The 19166-nt window shown below is 45.2% G+C and overlaps 1 protein-coding gene across 1 annotated transcript; it reads left to right on the plus strand.

Annotated features, from left to right (window-relative positions):
- The first annotated feature begins 6269 nt into the window (after nucleotides 1-6269).
- Nucleotides 6270-18795, plus strand: Ppie (peptidylprolyl isomerase E). Its single transcript, XM_038335220.2, is given in 11 exon segments — nucleotides 6270-6314; nucleotides 7270-7368; nucleotides 9346-9389; nucleotides 9985-10011; nucleotides 11174-11255; nucleotides 11712-11812; nucleotides 12303-12426; nucleotides 15473-15496; nucleotides 15499-15657; nucleotides 18266-18408; nucleotides 18593-18795. Coding segments are annotated over 11 exon segments (903 nt in total). The 5' UTR covers nucleotides 6270-6283; the 3' UTR covers nucleotides 18662-18795.
- Nucleotides 18796-19166: the final 371 nt, after the last annotated feature.

The following is a 19166-nucleotide window of genomic DNA, read 5'->3' on the forward strand; positions in this document are numbered from 1 at the left end:
ATGCACACTCCACCACACATAAACATAATACACCACACCACACACACACACCACACACACGCAAAATTTTTAAAAATTAAGTTTATGTGGCACAGGCACAGAGGTACACACCTGTAGTCCCAGCTCATCAGAAGAATATATATATATATATATATATATATATATATATTATATCCTTATATCCTTAGGATATAAGGGTTACTGGATCCCAGGAGTTTGAGGACAGTCTGGAAAATATAGCAAGACCCTGTTTCAACACAGAAAGCTTGTGAAAAGTAAATGCCTGAAAACACCTCTTCGGCACAAGGCCTGCACAGAATGTGTGTTTTATATGGGTTAATTTTCCTTATTCACTGTGCTGCATTTTATTTGCCATTGTGAGAATCTATATGACTGTTATATTACCCATCGCCAATGTGGACTGAATCCAGCCAGGAGGCCGTTACCTCTTCAACCCTTCCCCTGGCTTTCTGAAAAACAGCATTCCAATGACAAACGGTTAGACTATCCTAATCTTAGCCTCTTCCATATCCTTTCCCAAAGTGGTACATGCTGTCTTCCAGAAATCCGTGGAGCTGGGAAAGGGCTCATGGCTACCTCCATGCTGGCATTGGAACCACTCTTCGTGGAGAGCCGAGGAAGCCCTCGGAGAATGATACTGTTTGACATGAGATGGCCACGTCAAGGACCGAGGCCTTGGAGCCATGGGAAATTGCTAAAACCTTCCTGAGGGTCAGGCCTAGAAAGGCAAAGCCTTCTTCCTCTGGTCCAAGTTGAATATTTACAAATCATCCGATCAATGTGTATGAGAGACTAGTAACTGCAGCTTCTCCTCCCAGATGTTTTACAGCTGGAGACTGCTCACTGGCGGAGAATTTGCCTACAAAGACCAGAGAACCCTTCCCTACCATGCCATACCTAATAGACCATGGCTGAGTTCCTTGTTGGCTATGGTATAGGGTGTGGTCTCCATCACACCTGATCCAGCTTTTCGATATGCAATGGCTGTGTCTGTCCTTTCTTCATTCCTTCACTAGCCCCTAGTCAGGTTTCCAGGCACGCATGCCGGCTGGAGTTCGGGGTCCACTCATCTCAGAAAACAAAAGGAGGTACCCCCAACCATTACAGAACAGGAGCCAGAACTTGATACCCACCACTGTGGGATACACTCTTCATATGGGATCTTCTTCCTTCCTTCACTTCCTTCCTTCCTTCTTCCTTCCTTCCTATCCTTCCTCCCTCCCTCCCTCCCTCCCTCCTCCCCTCTCACTCCTCTCTCTCCTCTCTCTCTCTCTCTTTCTTTCTTTTCTTCTGAACTGTCCTGCCTATGGAGAATTTGTTTCGGTTAGCCAAATAAAGCATCAAATCTTTCTAGAAAGATGTGTGGGATGCCGCTGGAGGCTGGCAGCTCCCAGCTGAAGCACATGCTGGAGTCACCGATCTCTCTACAGTCTTTACGGAGCTGTTTCTCAGGCCCCTAGACTTCAGTTCTCTGGTCCAAAGGAACAGGGGATGTGTCCTTGTACATCCGGCTGCAGCAGAGTAATTTTTGTGTCCTACCTGTCACTATCATGGGACGTTTGGTAAGGAAAGGGGAGATGCACGGTGAATTACAAAGGCAAACACCGTTTCCCACTGTGTGGTTTGTTGTGTTCCTAAAACAGGGTCTCCTGCAGCACAAGCCTGGTCCTTAAACACAGATTGGCCTTGAACTCTTGATTCTCCTGCATCTGCCTCCTGAGGCTGGGATTACGGATGTGTGCTACCCTGAGAGGTGTACGCCAGATTGGCTTTGAACTTGAAACCCTACTACCTCAACCTCTTCACCATGGGCTGTGTGGTTTTTTTCTAATGCAGATCAATTCTACAATTCTCTGCACACCAACTGGATGTCCCAGAATCCCAGTTCATTCCATTCTGAGCTAACAAAGACAACAAAGGTTAAGGATTCAGCCCCATCAGACTGTCTCTACTTTAGACACTAAATACAGTCCCGATACTACCTGTACCTCTGCCAACCCAACTACAAATTTGGGAGCTCCCCTGGCCCCATCCTCTTGAGATTCAATAGTTCTCTAAAGCACTCACAGAACTCAAGAATGGATTATAATAGCAGTTTATTATAAAAGGTACAACTAAGCAAGAGTTGAATAGAAGATGCGCGGAGAAAGAGGGTCCTGGAGGGGAAATGTGGAGTTCTCGCACTCCAAGCATGCCAGCCCTACCATCCTGGAAGGCACATCAACATATTCAGCTACCAGAAAAGCCCCCAGGTATGGGGTTTCTCCTTACACGGGCATCATTGATTCATTGGGGTAATTTCAATTTCCTATCGCCTACTCTCTCTGAGGGATCTGGAAGTGGACCTAAAAATTCAGCTTCTGATATTTATTTAACAAATAGTGCTGGCATAACTGGATATCAACATATAGAATAATGAAAATAGATCCATATCTATCACCATGCACAAAACTCAAGTCCAAATGGAAAAAAGACATCAACATAAAGCCAGTCACACTGAACCTTATAGAAGAGAAAGTGGGAAGTACGCTTGAATGCATTGGTACAGGAGACTACTCCTAAATTTAACCCCAGTAGCACAGACACTGAGAGAAACAATTAATAAATGGGGCCTCCTGAAACTGAAAAGCTTCTGAAAGCAAAGGACACGCTCAACAAGACAAAATGACAGCCTACAGAATGGGAAAAGATCTTCACTAACCCCATATCAGACAGAGGTCTGATCTCCAAAATATACAAAGAACTCAAGAAATTGGTCATCAAAAGAAACAAATAATCCAATAAAAATGGAGTACAGACCTAAACAGAGAACTCTCAACAGAGGAATCTAAGGGAAATGTTCAACATCCTTAGTCATCAGAGAACTGCGAATCAAAACAACTCTGAGATTCCATCTTACACCTGTAAGAATGGCCAAGATCAAAAACACTGATGACAACTTATGCTGGAGAGGTTGTGGGAGAAAGGGAACACTTCTGCATTGCTGGTGGGAATGCAAGCTGGTACAACCCCTTTGGATGTCAGTGTGATGATTTCTCAGAAAATTAGGAAACAACTTTCCTCAAGATCCAGTAATACCACTTTTGGGTATATATCCAAAAGATGCTCAATCGTACCACGAGGATATGTGCTCAACTATGTTCATAGCAGTTTTGTTTGTCATAGCCGAACCTGGAAACAACCTAAATGCCACTTGACCAAAGAATGGATAAGGAAAATGTGGTACTTTACACAATGGAGTACTACACAGCAGAAAAAAATAACAACATCTTGAATTTTGCAGGAAAATGGATGGAGCTAGAAAACATTATTTTGAGTGAGGTAACCCAGACACAGAAAGACAATTATCACATGTACTCACTCATAGGTGGTTTTTAAACATAAAGCAAAGAAAACCAGCCTACAAACCACAATCCCAGAGAATTTAGACAACAATGAGGACATTAAGAGAGATTTACATAGATCTAATCTACATGGGAAATAGAAAAAGACAAGATCTTGTGAGTAAATTGGGAGCATGGAGACCTTGGGGGATGGTTGAAGGGGAGGGGAGAGGCAGGGAGGGGAGCAGAGAAAAATGTAGAGCTTAATAAAAAATTTTTTAAAAATTCAGCTTCTGCTGAAGACATTGATCCCCTTGGTAACAAGTTTCCATCTGGAAGCTATGAAAGGGTCCCACCATGAGTCAACTGCTGAGCATAAACTCAGATATGATCAAAATGGGCTAAGTATGAATAGCAAGACTCAGCCAAGTTATTTGGAAAATTTCTAGGGTTTTTAAGAGCTCTGTACCTGGAGCTTTAGGCAAAGACCAACCAACCAACCATACATACATACATACATACATACATATATATATATATATATATATTTAATACACCATAGCCATATAAAGGACACCTGAATAAATCCTCCCGAGTGACTGTGTTGTTCTGGAACACTGCTGAGTAAAAGACTCTCCTAACCAGACTCCAGTGTCTTATTCCTATAAGCATCATGTCTTAGTGAGGCATGAGACAGGTGAAGTCGACAATGTGCTTAACTCTAGGAACACAATGGGCCTTGGTGTCAAAGACCTGGATCTGATGGAAGTCCTCTAACTACAGTTACAGGAGGCTGCCAATCAACTTCCATGGACTCTAGGGGGGTCACAGGTGAATGCAGAGTACACAGAACCTCCGACAAGAGCTGGCGTGTGCCTCCACAGGTAAAGAGAGAACCCGATAAACAAAGATAGAGACAAGGAAAATGGTGTGTGCTAAGGGGGTGAAGGGCTAGCGTAGAGATCAGGCCTAACATGGAGCAGGCACAGCTCCCTTGTCAGGGGATGCGTTGTTGGCATCAGGGATGTGAGCAGGGAGTATGGGATGGTTTAGGTTTATTTCGAAAGACGATCTCTCCAGAGTAGATGGGCTGGAGGGAGAAAGTCACTACCCGCAGCTCTCCCTGTCTGCTGCATTAACGTCTTGTGCTCCTGAGCTCTACTCAATCCATTTTAGACATAGCAGTCAGGCTATTGTTTTAAAATGTAGATGGGGGAGGGGTCGCAGCTGGAGAGATGTTTAAGTGGGTAAGAGCACTTGCTGCTCTTGCTAAGGACCCAGGTTCAAGTCCCAGCACCCAGATGGTGGCTCACAACCACTCACAACTCCAGTTACAGGGAATGTGACACTCTCTTCTGACCTCCATGGGCACCAGGTATGCACATGGCGCATACACATGAATGCAGGCAAAACATTCATACATGCAAAAAAATCTAAAATATATATATATATATGTATATATATATATATATATATATATATATCCACAAATAAGCGTCATCTTCATCCCTCATCAGGGAAACTTCTATTTACAACAGATGGAGACCATTACAGAAACCACAACCAATCAGGAGGAAGAGCTGGGGAGTCCAGTCCCAGTGGATACATCTACAAAATACTCCCATACCTTTGGCCCAGGAAACATGGCAGAAGTGGGGGTGGAAAGGTTGTATGAGGCCTAGGATCAGGGGTTTTGCTCTAGACTGTGACTCCTAAAAACATCAGAAGCTATACCTATAAAGTCCCAATAACATGACCACCCAAATGTGAGCTGAGCAAGAACACCAATGAATACACCGCAGCGCTCAGGAAAAAGCCCACAAGGCATTACCTCTACACAAAGAATTACATGCAACTGAGTAGAGCTGGGAGCCGGAGAGATGCTCTTCCTCAGGGTAGAGTGCACCAATGGTTTGTTCCCAGTGCCAAATGGTCACACACCACACACACACACACACACACCACACACACACACACACACACCCATGTCTGGGTGCTCACAGACATGCAGATGCAAAAGTTACTGCAGGAAAGTCTAAGAGCTCTGTCTAAAATAGGTGACGGTGGATCAGTGGTAGAGCATTTGCCTAGCAATGGGCTTTGGCTCTGGGTTTGACCTCCAGCATCATAATAAACAAAGCCTGGTGTGGCAGCTCACAAGTTCCAACACTTGGGAGGCAGAGGCAGGCAGATCTCTGTTCAAGGCTAGCCAGGTCTACACAGTGAGTGCCAGGACAGCCAGGGGTATGTATGTATATAGGGAGATCTTGTCTCTACATAAGCAAACAAACAAGATTAAACTAGTTTAAATTTCTGTTTGAGGTAGTTTGGTGGCACATGACCGAAAGTGAGATACTCTAACAAGTAAACAAACGTGGTCTTACTATTTCTGCTGCTAATGAGAACCTATAATTTCAATATTTTTTAATTTAGAACAAGAATTCCCAAGGGGGTCAGATAGTAAAATATCGTAGGCTTTGGGTGGAACAGGTCTCTTTCCTTTGTAACAGGAACGATTGTTTCTGTACCTAATAAAACTTCTTCATATTGAGATTTTTAATTTCATTGAATTTCCATCTGTTATGAAATACTATTGTCTTGCTCCTCCCCGCCCCTTCAAAATGTGAAAACGATTCTTAGCTTCCGAATTGGCCAAAAACAAGTGGCTGGACATCCCGGACGGTAGTGTGTTGGCAATAGGTCATAATTGCCGATAATTCCCCGGTTGAATTGGACGAAGGCTTGTTCCCATCCAGCACCACAGCACCGGAGCGCCCCACCTCACGCCTCCGGGTGGCGGGACGCCGCAGTAGGCGGGAAGAGGGCGGAGCCTGCAGCTGCGACGCCCAGAGGCCAACCTAAGGGGGGGGGGAGAGGGAGAGCGACGGAAAGGGGGGCGTGCCGAGCGGCGACTTCCGGCGGAAACGGGCGTGAGGAAGATGGCTACTACCAAGCGTGTGTTGTACGTGGGTGAGCAGGCACGGGTGCTAGGCGGAGTCTGGGGAATGTGAGGAAGGGCGACCAGCAGCCGGCTTTGTCGAGGGGCTTGCTGGATCTGAGGGTGTGAGCCGAGTTTGGAGGAACCGTTCCGGCGACCTTCCTAGTCCACTAAGCGCACAGGAACCCCAACCAGTGACAGGAAGTGGGTGACAGGAATGATGGGCTTCCAATCCTCCCCGCTCATTAGTTTTTACAAACATTCAATGCGGAAATGTCTGGGTCTCTGCCTTTACGGAAGGAGTTACCAGACTAGGCAGAAGAAAGTGGGGATTAACCTAAACACCGCACTTGGATAAGCGCGGTAGTAAGGACGAACAGTGATGGCAGGAACTTGGGTGAGTGCAAGCTTTCTGTAGCCGGGACGCAGGAGCTGAGCAGGAGTTAGGCAAGGGGCAAGTCAGAGTAGAGGCAAACCTGTTAGCTGTACTGGAGCCGAAGCCCAAAGATGTAAAATAGTCTGACCCCTGGGGACACGTGGGTCATTTTTCGGGAAACCCAGGGAAACTGGGGAAGCAAAGTGGAAATGAGGCTCGGGTGATAGTCCTGTATGCTCTGCTATTTAAGGAGCTCTCCTTTACCTTGAGGTCGGTGACGTTTAAGACTTTGAAGTCTAAAAGAACTGATGGATTTGTTTCCACGCTCACAAAAACATCCCTACTGGGTTGGGGGTGGTTGACACAGGGAATGAAGGCAGGGAGGTCACATAGGAAGCGGTTGTGGAATCTTGGAGATCGATTCGGATCTGTTTGAAAAAAAGGTTGGCAAAAGGATCCTAGCGTGGGTGGGCAGGAGAAGAGCGGTGTTTATGTTGATAAAGACCTGGGTGGAGATCCCTTCCCTTCCCTGGCATGCCAATGGGCTGTGGCGGCCTTTGAGTGAGGAGAACAGAGGCTCAGAGTGCAGAATGCCCTTGGCTTATTTGCAGGTGGGCTGGCAGAAGAGGTAGACGACAAGGTTCTTCATGCTGCTTTTATCCCATTTGGAGACATCACAGATATTCAAATTCCTCTGGACTATGAAACAGGTGGGTCCTTTGGGTGTCTCTAATGTTCATTACCCTCCTGTAGGAAAAGAATTTTGAAAGATTAAAGTCACATGGGCCAGTAGTGGCCCACACCTTTGATCCCAGCACTGAGGAGGCAGAGGCAGTTGGATCTCTGTGAGTTCCAAAATAGCCAGAGTTACATAGATAAACATCTTCTCGAAAAACCACCAAAACAAGCAAATAAACAAACAAAAAAGTCACATTCCAACTCAAAAGTTACATTCTTTGATTGGGGGTATAGCTTAGAACTCTTGCCCAACATGTGAGGCCATGGGCTTTACTCCTAGCACTAACCACACACACACACACACACACACACACACACACAGAGAGAGAGAGAGAGAGAAGGAGGGGGAGAGAGAGAGAGAGAGAGAGAGAGAGAGAGAGAGAGAGAGAGAATAGCAAGATCATTAAACTCTCTGAGCCTAGGGAATCTTTTTTATCAGTAGTTGCTGGGCATGGTGGCACATGCCTGTAATCCTAGTATTTCAGAGGCTGAGACACTGAGACAGGGGGATAGAGTTTAAGGACAGTCTAGGCTGCATGGTGGGACATTGTCTACAAAAATACATGCAAAACCCAGTTCTACTTATTTGTTTTTTTTTTGGAGGAGAGGTTGAGACAGGTTTCTCTGTGAGCCCTGACTGTCCTGGAATTCACTCCGTAGACCAGGCTAGACTTGAACTCACAGAGATTTGCTTGCCTCTGCCTCCTGAGTGCTGGGTTTATAGGCATGCGCCACCACTACTGGCTGACTTTCTAATGGATTGTATAACTAAGTTGACATTGTTGTGTGTGGGCTTTCTACTTAGATCAGAATTTGAATTTTGATAAGTTGGTCTGAATAAGTTGGACTATCTTTATCAGATTTTAGAATTTATGCTTTATTTGTAGTTGATGATCAAACTGTATGTTTGGTTGGAGGCATTTTACCTGTTTTAGCTTTGTTTGGTTTTTACTTCAAAACAATCTCATAGTTTTGTCCAGGCTGGACTCTTTTTTTTTTTTTTTTTTTCCAGGCTGGATTCTTAACTGTGATCCCTTTGCTTGAGCTTCCCAAGTAGTTGGTACATACTATGAATTCAAGTTGTATATTTGGATAAATAGTTGATAAGCTAAATAGCCTACCTTGCTTGTTGTACTGCATGAAAGTTTAAGTTGTATGCTTGACTTTCATAGATGAATGGAATGCCCTTTAAAAAATACTTTTTTCTTTATTCATTTCTGTGTGGTATGGCAGTCAGAGGACAGTTTGCAGGAATTGGTTCTTCCACCATGTGGCTCCTGGGATTGAACTCAGGTCTGAGTCATCTCACCCGTCCTCAATGCTCATTCTAAAGTTTACAAATAAACTTTAGAGCTAGGCGGTGTTGGCGCACACCTTTAATCTCAGCATGCAAGAGGCAAAGGCAGGTGGCTAAGAGTTCAGGGCCATCCTCTACAAAGTGAGTTCCAGGACAGCAAAGGTTACACAGAGAAACTCCGTCTCAAAATGGAAGGAAGGAAAAAGGGGGAAAAAAAATCAGTTCAGGGCTGGAGGGAGGGTTCAGTGGTAAGAGCACTGGCTGTTCTTCCAGAAGACCCAGGTTCAAGATTAAATTCCCAGCACCCACATTGTAGCTCCCAACCATCTGTAATTCCAGTCCAGTGAGGAATCCAGTGTCCTCTTCTGGCCTCCTCGGGTACTGTACACACATGGTCTTTAGACATGCCTGCAGGCAAAATACCCATACACATAAAAAATTTAAACTACTTAGCTTTATCCATAGAAAATGTTTATTATTGCCTTAAATATTATGTAAAAGGATTACAGAATGGGATTCTTTCTTTCTAAATAGTGAGTGGGTGGGATTTCTGGTGTCTGGACGTGTCTTGTGACCGATTTCTTTGTGACTGTTCTTTTCTTCCGTTGCCTCATACGGTAATTACTTATACTGTGTTTCTTCCTTTTTACAGAAAAGCACCGAGGATTTGCTTTTGTTGAGTTTGAGCTGGCAGAGGTGAGACTTCTGTACTACCCTTGTTTATTCTGTGCTTCCTCTAGAGCAGTGCTTTTCGCCTCTTTGGGGTCACATATCAGATATTTACGTTACCGTTCATAACAGTAGCAGAATTACCTTATGAAGTAGCAATGAAATAATTTTATAGTTGGGGGTCACTACAACATGAGGAACTGCATCCAGGGTCACAGTTATAGGGAGGTTGAGAACCACTACTGTGGAGGAAGCTGTTTCCACTTCCTTGGGTTTTAGGTCTTAGGCTGGTGCTTTCAGAAGTGTTGTATGAAGGAGAGCGTGTGTTCTGTGGGTAACAGCTCAGCCTGACTGTCAGACCCTTCTTGTCATGCTCTGCAGAGCGCTTACAGCTCCATTCACTGAGCATTCTTGCCTGGCAGTGCTGGCGCTCATCTCTTGTGCCTTCAGCTAGAAGCAGATCATGGCCCTACAAACTAGAAAATGGCCCACAAAATGTTGTTAGTCACACTAACAACTTTTAAAAACTTTTTCCTGTTTGTTTTGCTACCAAGTGTGCATTTAGACACACAAGAAGCACTCAGATACAAGCCTAAACTTAGATCTTGCATTTCCTTGGCAGGATGCTGCAGCAGCTATCGACAACATGGTACGGCTGGGATCCTCATTCTAACTGAAGTTGCTTTTTGCTGGTATATTGGCCTTGTTCAAATGTTGGTATTCTGAATCTCTGAAGTGTCAGGATTGGGTGCGAAAGTAAATTTGCCATCAAATAAAAATACTCATTGTGAACTGATTGTTGGTAAAATCGGTTCCTGCTCAGATGCCTCTCTACTTTAACAGTGTTCTTCCTGCCCGTCCTTCTCGACTGACCTCTCACTGGCCACCGCACATGATGGTGAATAGCAAATCCATTGCCCACTGACTGCCTACTGAAACTGTGTGTTTGCACAAGGGGGAGGGCTTCATGAAATGTTAGATCAGTTAGCAACTGAGAAGAGAAATTTGGTAAGAGTAGCTGAAGGCTGTGCTACTGATGCAGATTCACACAGCCTGGGAAAGTGCTTGGAAATGACGACGCTCGGCTTTGTGGCTGGCACAAGACACTGATGTGTCACTTCATGTCAGATATGAAATGCAGAGTACCAAATCCTGTTGCTAGAATTTTGTTGAAAAAAGTCTTTAAAACTAATCACCTCTGTTTATAAGTTTCTATTATAAATCAGTGCGTAATTGAGTCTGGTATTAACTGTAAGGAATTCAAGTTTTTCCCATGAAGTTTTCGCTTGCTGCCTTAAGTTCACATTAGGTGGCCTTTCTCAGCACCACTTTGAAATTCCGTATTCACTGCTCTCCACTCCCCATTCTCACGTATACTGTCTCAGAGCCGATCTTGCTTTTAGTCACTTGAGTCCTTTGAGCTCAATTACTCTCAATAGTGCAGGTCTCCGCTGGTATTAAAAGTTTGTAGCTAACCAGGTGGTGGTAGCGCACACCTTTAATCCCAGCATTCGGGAGGTAGAGGCAAGCGGATCACCCTGAGTTCACGGCCAGCCTGGTCTAAAGAGCGAGTTCCAGGACAGGCTCCAAAGCTACACAGAGAATTCTGTCTTGGGGGAAAAAATGCAGCAGCTCCAGGGTTGAAGTTTCCTGTAAGTTCCTTCCTTGATGCTGTCTGTGGTGAAGGCATAGCTTTTGTTGCTGAGAGATCCGGATTAAAGAAGGAGACTGATCAGGTCTCAGAAGTAAATGAAAAGTTGCTGGAGATTTTTAATCTGAAAGTTTAAGCAGCTGGATTTACAATCTTTCAGAATGAGTCTGAGCTCTTTGGACGGACAATCCGTGTCAATTTGGCCAAACCCATGAGAATTAAAGAGGGCTCTTCCAGGCCAGGTGAGCGGGCGTCTCGTGGAGTGCTTGTTGGGGCCTGTGCTTTGGCCTCCTTTACATGGGTGCTCAGTGCTGCTTCTGGTGGACAAGGGTGAAGTGGGGACAAGCGGGTGGTCACACCGGCCAAGGGTGTGCATTACCTTTATTGGTGAACAGCAGCAAAGCCAAAGTCATTGTTCCTCTTGAGAGTACCCTGCCTGATCTCTCACCTCCCAGTTTTCTTGCTATCCCATTCCTGGGAAAGGAAAGCCAGCAAAGCCTCTCTTTGCCTTTGGCATAGCTTTTCTCTTTAGTCCTACTAAGTGCTGGACCTCTGGGGAGTCCCAGGGGAAGCTTAGTCCCAGTGGGAGCATTATCAAAAGGGACTTCTCTGGCTAAGAGGACCACAGAGATGACCAAAGTATCTGCCTGGCAGTTAAGGGACAGTCTGATTTCTTCACGTGTGTCTTTTCCTTCTAGTCTGGTCAGATGATGACTGGTTGAAGAAGTTTTCTGGGAAGACTCTTGAAGAGAATAAAGAAGAAGAAGGACCCGAGCCTCCCAAAGCAGAAACCCAGGAGGTGAGAAGGAAGGTGGTGCCTCCCCCAGAAGACGGGCTGAGCTTTCCGTCATTATGGAGACTCAGATGCCTGTGTTCACAAAGTGCAGAGGGGGTGGTGAACTTAGACCTCGGTGAGGGTGGTGCTGAGGGAATGAAAGGGCACGGCTTTGGGGATCGTGTTTGTGCTGCTCCACTCCCTGCCAGGCAGCCCTTCTGTGCTGAGGTCCTTGGCCTCATACAGAGGTGACAGGACAGGTAGTGTTTTCCTAGTACTTAGGGAACACTGGCACTAGCATTCTTTTTCTTTTTCTTTCTTTTTTGTTTTTTCTTTCTTTTTTTTTCTGAGACAAGTTTTCTCCATAGAACTCACTCTGTAGAGCAGGCTTACCTTGAACTCACAGAGATCCACCTAACTCTGCCTCCTGGGTGCTGGAATTAAAGACATGCGCCACCACCGCTGGCCACTAGCATTTCTGACTAGTATTTTTTTTTTTTTTTCCTGAACCTAGGGAGAACCCACTACAAAAAAAGCACGGTCAAATCCTCAGGTTTATATGGACATCAAGATTGGAAACAAGCCAGCCGGCCGAATCCAAATGCTCCTACGTTCTGATGTTGTTCCCATGACAGCAGGTAAGCAGACCCCTATGGTTAGATTGGCGGGAAGCTGGTGGCTGAGCATTCTTCCCAGGGTTCTCACTGCCTCAGCTCTTATACCCTTGGGTTGTTTCTGACCTAAATTAATTCATGGCATCTAAGGTCCTAGGATCTAGTAACAGGTCAGAGCAGACATTGAAGCTTCATAAGTGCTAGTTAACTATTTTTTAATAATAGAGAGGGTTTTTTTCATAACATAAGTAATATATTATTATGAATACATTGTGAATAATGTATTCATTGTTTGAAAGACAGTCTCTCACACATATATATTCTAACAATATTACATTCAGCTCTATAGTCCAGAAGTAACTAGTACTAATTTCTAGTTTATTAAAATATTGACTTATTTTTTAATGTAAATTTTACTTTTACACATATAATTTAAGGAGTTGTTACCACAAAAGTTGGTTTGAAAAATCACTAGTCCCTTTGTAATAATAGGGACCATTAAACCCCATTCATTCACTACCCTGCCATCAGCATCATTGCTAGTCCTCAGAGGCAGCCAGTTTCATTTCTTAGCTAATTATTTTGGTTTTGACTTCCATATTGGAAGATAATAGCTATGTATTCACCCCTCACCCCTCCCTTTTTACTGTATATATTTAGGCATTATCGTTTGACTAACTGACTCTGAAAAGGAGTTATCATTTCCTCCTTTTACAATCTGGGTAGCTGCTATAATTTTGGTCAGGCAGCTCATAGGTACCTGTTACCTGTAACTCTAGCTCCAAGGAATCTGATGCCTCTTCTGGGACCGACTTTGACATGCACATGTTACCATACAGGCACATTACATGAATATGATTTTAAAAAATATTAGAAAAAAATATGGCCAGTTGTGTTGGCACACAGCTTTATTCCCAGCATTTGGGAGGCAGAGGCAGACAGATCTCTTGAGTTCTAGGCCAGCCTGGTCTACATAGAGTTCCAAACTAGCCAGAGCTACATAGTGAGACCCTGTGTTGTGTATGTGTGTATGCGCATGTCCATGACACGTGGCAGTTAGAAGACAGTGTTTAAAGTTCAAGTAAAGACATGAACAAATGTCTACTCACTCCAGAGAGGGAACTGATGCACACAACAGAGGGAAAATACCGTAAAGTTCATCGTGCTGAGCCCACGACTTTATTGTGGTTCCTTATGGGAGTAAGAGTAGGTAGGTAGTTAGAGGAGCAGAAATTGACCCAAAGTCAGCGCATCACCAGAGGCCCATAACGACTGTGAGAGCTGGGAACCTGGGCTCACTGCACAGCTTCAGGCAGTTTGACGGGTTAGAGAGTGGTTTTCCCAGGTGGCTCTACTGGTGTGAGATGACGGCAGGGCGCTCCAGTTGTCTACAGTGTCTCCCACTGGTCCTTTCTGCTTAGGAAGAAAGGGTCCTATTGAATCCGGTCAGTATGGGGACTTCTTGATGCTATTGAGTTATTTACTTCCGGAGTTGACAAGGAGCTTGTAGGATAGACTGTTTCACTTCCTTTGGAACATCCTGAGTCGTAAGCTTTTCTCAAACATGGAAAGCTTTATCTCAGAGGAAAGTACCACTTAACGGTCAATTCTGTCCCTCTGTCTTCATGTGGATTCTGTGGTTCATACTTGGGTCTCCAGGCTTGCACAGTAATTGTCTGCCTTTATTTGCTGAACTGTTTTACTGTCCCTGGATTATTTTTATTTTTTCTCCCCATCCTTTTATTTTACTTTATTTTATTTGGTTTGTTTTTTCGAGACAAGGTTTCTCTGTAGCTTTGGAGCCTGTCCTGGAACTAGCTCTTGTAGACCAGGCTGGCCTCGAACTCACAAAGATCTGCCTGCCTCTGCCTCCTGAGTGCTAGGATTAAAGGCGTGCGCCACCACTGCCCAGTCCCATCCTTTTCTTTTTTAAAACAAACAAAAAATCACTTCATGGGGCTGGAGAGGTGGCTCAACAGTTAGAGAGAATTGATAGCTCTTCCAGAGGTCCTAAATTTAATTCCCAGCAACCACATGGTGGTTTGCGGCCATCTATAATGAGATCTGGTACCCTCTTCTACCATGCAGGTCTATATTCAGATAGAGCACCATATACATAAAATAAATAAATCTTAAAAAAAAAAATCAGACTAGAGAGATGGCTCAGTGGTTAAGAGCATTGGCTGCTCTTCCAGAGGACCTGAGTTCAATTCCCAACAACCACATGGTGGCTCACAACTGTCTGTAACTCCTGTCCCAGGGGATCTAACACCCTCACACAGACATACATGCAGGCAAAACACAAATGTACATAAAATACAAATAAATTATTGAAAAAAAATCACTTCATTATCACTTTAGTGTGGTTTGGGGATACAGCAGAGATAGAATGCACATATTCTGTCCTGTTTAATTGAGGTAGCATTAATTGGCTGTTTAGTAGGTCAGTGTCATAATGGCGTCTAAGGAACAAAATGAGAATACAGTTAACCCTCTCCATCCATGGGATCCACATCTGTGAATTTAACCAACCACAGCAGAAATATGTGATGGACCAGTCAGACGGCTCAGCAGGTTAAAGTACCTGCTGCCAAGTCTGGAACCTGAGTTCAAGCTCAGGACACTTAATAGAAGGAGAGAACCAAGCCCTGCAAGTTGTCCTCAGACTTAGACACACATGTACACATATACACACATGTGCAATAAATAAATATAATAAAAAAATTTAAATATATTTGAAGGGAGCCCTGCATCTCTATGAAGAATGCTTGTATTTTCCCCTATTATATACCCTAGGTAATATAGTACAGCAACCATTTATGGAGTGTTTTTATTGTGTTATGTATCATAGATAATATAGAGATGGTAGAAAAACTAGAGAATCCGGGCGAGTCCTGGGAACCATCTCCATGTAGATGCCCAGGAGCAGCTATGCAAGACTGAACAAGTAAAACATGTTTTATTCCCCCTCCCCGTTTCCTGCCCCCTCACCTTGCTGGGTAGTTACCTTAATCTTGGTCAGGAAGCTGGGTTGTCTTCAACCTCAGCACCTTTTCCTTCTCAATATCAGAGAATTTCCGTTGCCTGTGCACCCATGAAAGGGCTTTGGCTTCAAGGGAAGCAGCTTCCACCGCATCATCCCCCAGTTCATGTGCCAGGGCGGTGACTTCACAAACCACAACGGCACGGGGGGCAAGTCCATCTATGGAAAGAAGTTTGATGATGAAAACTTCATTCTCAAACACACAGGACCAGGTAAGTGCAAATTCCGGTGTGGTGAGGGAAGGCGGGGCTAGGGCAGGCTGTGACGGCCAGGACGGGCTATGGTTGGCCAGCCACTGAAGAAAGGCATGCTGGGGTGAGCTGCTCGCCTCCAGTCTTGTACTCTTCACATCCCACTTTCAGTCCCCTAGTCAGTGTTCCCTGCTAGCTAAAGTGTGTGCTTATCCTTGCAAGCGCCCTTGTGCCTTCAGCCTCTCTGTGTCCCCTCAGTTCCAATCAGAGATCGCAGTCCATGCCTGCTTTTGATCTGAGGTCTTGCCTCCTGCCTACCACGGATGCATGCTCTGACTTCCCTCCTGTTATAGAGGCCACCCCTCCCTATGAGGGAGTCTGTCCCCCTGCTCTACTTAGGAAGTTGGCATCTTCCGCTGCCTCCCTTTGACCTATAGAATGTGTTTCCCTTGCTTAGCCAGTTTGGTTCATCCGTGTCCAGGTATGTAATCTCAATCTTTAAAAAAAAAATTATCTTTGGACTCTTGTTCTTCTCACCAGCTGTCATCTTGACTCTACTTTTTAGCAAAACTTTTGGGGGAAAAATGTATAGACTCACTGCCCTTTTCTTCTAAGTCCTTCTATCTAGACTTTTAGCCCTCGATGGCCACTCTGACTTTCTTCTTGTCTTTCCTGCCTGTAGCCAGTTATCTGCCTCACCTTGTTCCACCCCAACAGCATCCCATACTGTCAGCCCTGTGCTTCTGTTTTTCTCCTTGCTCTGGTGGTCGCTCCTCCATCTTCGGTTGCTTTGCCTGCTTCGCTACCTTTTTATCCTGCGCTTCCTCCCTCCTTGATTCCTAAACACGATGGTGGCTCAGAGATCAGGTGCTCTCTCCATAGAAACCTGTTCCTGTGCCTTTGTTTTCTTCCTGCAAGTTTGTGCTAGATGGAGTACATGGACAATAAATTCTTCCTGCCTACATTATTTTAAATGTAAGAATGTCCTAATAGGTACAGGTACACCAGAAGACACAAAAGTTCTTCCACTGTGTGCCACACTCAGATGCAGCAGTTAGAAACAGAGATATATCTACTGGCAATCCAAACACCGCAGACAGTATTGCTAGTGCTAACTCTTATTTTGTGAAGTGATGAATGAGATCCATTGATTTATATTATATTATATTACATTTATATTATAGTTGTAATTCCTGGGTTGTTTCTTACACTGTGTAGCCCTGGCTGATGTGGAATATGCCATCTAGACCAGGTTGGCCTGGAAATCACAGAGATCCACTTGCTTCAGGCTCCCAAGTCCTGGAATTAAAGGCACATACCACTGTACCTGGTTTGGTGTTTGGTTTTTGAGACAGGGTCTTACTTAGTGTATAGCTCAAGCTAGCACTGAACTCTGGATCCTCCTGAGTGCTAGGTTTATAGGCATGTACTGCCACATCGAGCTTCCTAGAAGATTCCATTATTGGGGAAAGCCCTTAAAACTTGGGGTTTCTGTAATGTAGTAGACTTAGTTCTTAAGGAACTAGAGAGATGACTCAGTGGTTAAGAGCACTGGCTGCTTTTCCTGAGGACCCAGGTTCGGTTCCCAGCATCTGCATGGTAGCTCATAACTGTCTAACTCCAGTCTCAGGAAGCCTCTTATGACCTCCTCTGGTACCAGGCAGATGTGGGCCATAGACAAACATGCAGGCAAACACACAGACATAATTTAAAACACACACACACAGAAATGGGGTATACCTTTAACTGGGCAGTGGTAATGCACGCCATTAATCCAGCACTGGGAGGCAGAGACAGGCAGTTCTCTGTGACTTCAAGGCCAGCTTGGTCTACAGAGAGTTCCAGAACAGGCTCCAAAACTACCCAGCAACCCTGTCTCAAAAAACCAAAAGAGAGAGAGAGTGCCAGGCGGAGGTGGTGCACGCCTTTAATCCCAGCATTCGGGAGGCAAAGGCAGGAGGATCTTTGTGAGTTTGAGGCCAACCTGGTCTATAAGAGCTAGTTCCAGGACAGGCACCAAAGCTACAGAGAAACCCTGTCTCAAAAATACGAGGGGGGGGGGGGAGGGAGAGAGAGAGAGAATAATTAGGGTCCATCTAGGATTTATCTCCCGTCATCCATAAATGTTACCTGTCTCCAGCTCCTCTCCTGGCCCAGCTTCCTTCCTTCCCCTGTGTGACTGTCCCTGCGTCTTAGTTGTCATAGCACAATGTTCTTTAAGATGTGTGTGTGTATTTTATCATTTGTGTGAGTTGTGTGTAATGCCCTTCCTTTTACTATAGGTCCTGGAATGAAATCCAGACTGTCAGGCTTCTACAGCAGAACCATCTCCCAGACCCATACAATTCCATTTTAAATGAATGTTTTGCTTGTCAGTGTTCCAGGATTTAATGGGCCTGGTTACAACAATAACAGCAAGTCATTGTTATAAATGAAAAGACAAATGAACATGAACAAAATTGAAACAGCCCATTTGTCCTTCTGTAGTGAGGAAAGACAGGTGCCACATCTCAGGGTCCCTGTCCTGGAGCCTGAGCCCGTATGCAGAAGCACTGTCACGGTCTGCACAGGCGTGAGCCGTGGGCTCGGAGCAGTGTGAGGGGAGCTGAGAAGTCTTATTTTTTTCCAGGCCTTCTCTCCATGGCCAATTCTGGCCCAAACACCAATGGCTCCCAGTTCTTCCTGACCTGTGATAAGACAGATTGGCTGGATGGCAAGCATGTGGTATTTGGGGAGATCACTGAAGGCCTGGATGTCTTACGGCAGATTGAGGTGAGTGTTTGGAAATGGCTGCCTACCGGGACCTTGGGTGGCAGGCACCCCAGTGGGAGAGCTGGAAGAGTTCTCTATGGCTGTGGAAGAGGGCATTGGAAGAGGTCCCTATTTGGGGAGAGGGTAATCCCTGCGTAGCTCTCAGCCCTGTGCTTCTCATGATTTCTCTGTTGTGCTCACAAAGGCTCAGGGCAGCAAGGACGGGAAGCCGAAGCAGAAGGTGATCATCGCTGACTGCGGAGAGTACATGTGATGCTGCGCTCGTCCCCACTCTGCACACAGGGACGGGGCTGCCAGGCCGCCGGGGCCTAGATAGTGCGCTACCAGTGTGTCCTGGGCTGACTAGAGCCATTTTATTTGCTAAAATAAACTATTTTTTGTACTGTTGCCTCCAGCAAGTTCGTGGGAGTTATCCATAGCTGAACTGTGCTCTGGATGGGACGGCTAGTTTGTGAAGGTGTAATGCCTTCCTGTGGTGTTTGTAGCCTTCCCGGGGCTAATTCCCTTACATGCCAGGTATTGTATCTTTATGCCAGATGTCCTTGTCAGATCCTCTCAGGGCAGCAAGAATCATAACTGCTTGTCTCTGTTGCCTGTGCCCCGAACTCATGCTGCCTGCCTGGTGCCAGCCTTAGTGACTCCAGTGTCCAACCTTATGCTGCATTCTCAGGTGTTTAAAATGATAAATTATGACTCAAAAGCCAACTCTGCCAGATACTGGGCTTCTTGTCAGGAGACAGGAGGTTGGCATACTACCT

This window comes from Arvicola amphibius, chromosome 6 (genome assembly GCF_903992535.2).
Source record: "Arvicola amphibius chromosome 6, mArvAmp1.2, whole genome shotgun sequence".
NCBI classification, from domain to species: domain Eukaryota; kingdom Metazoa; phylum Chordata; class Mammalia; order Rodentia; family Cricetidae; genus Arvicola; species Arvicola amphibius.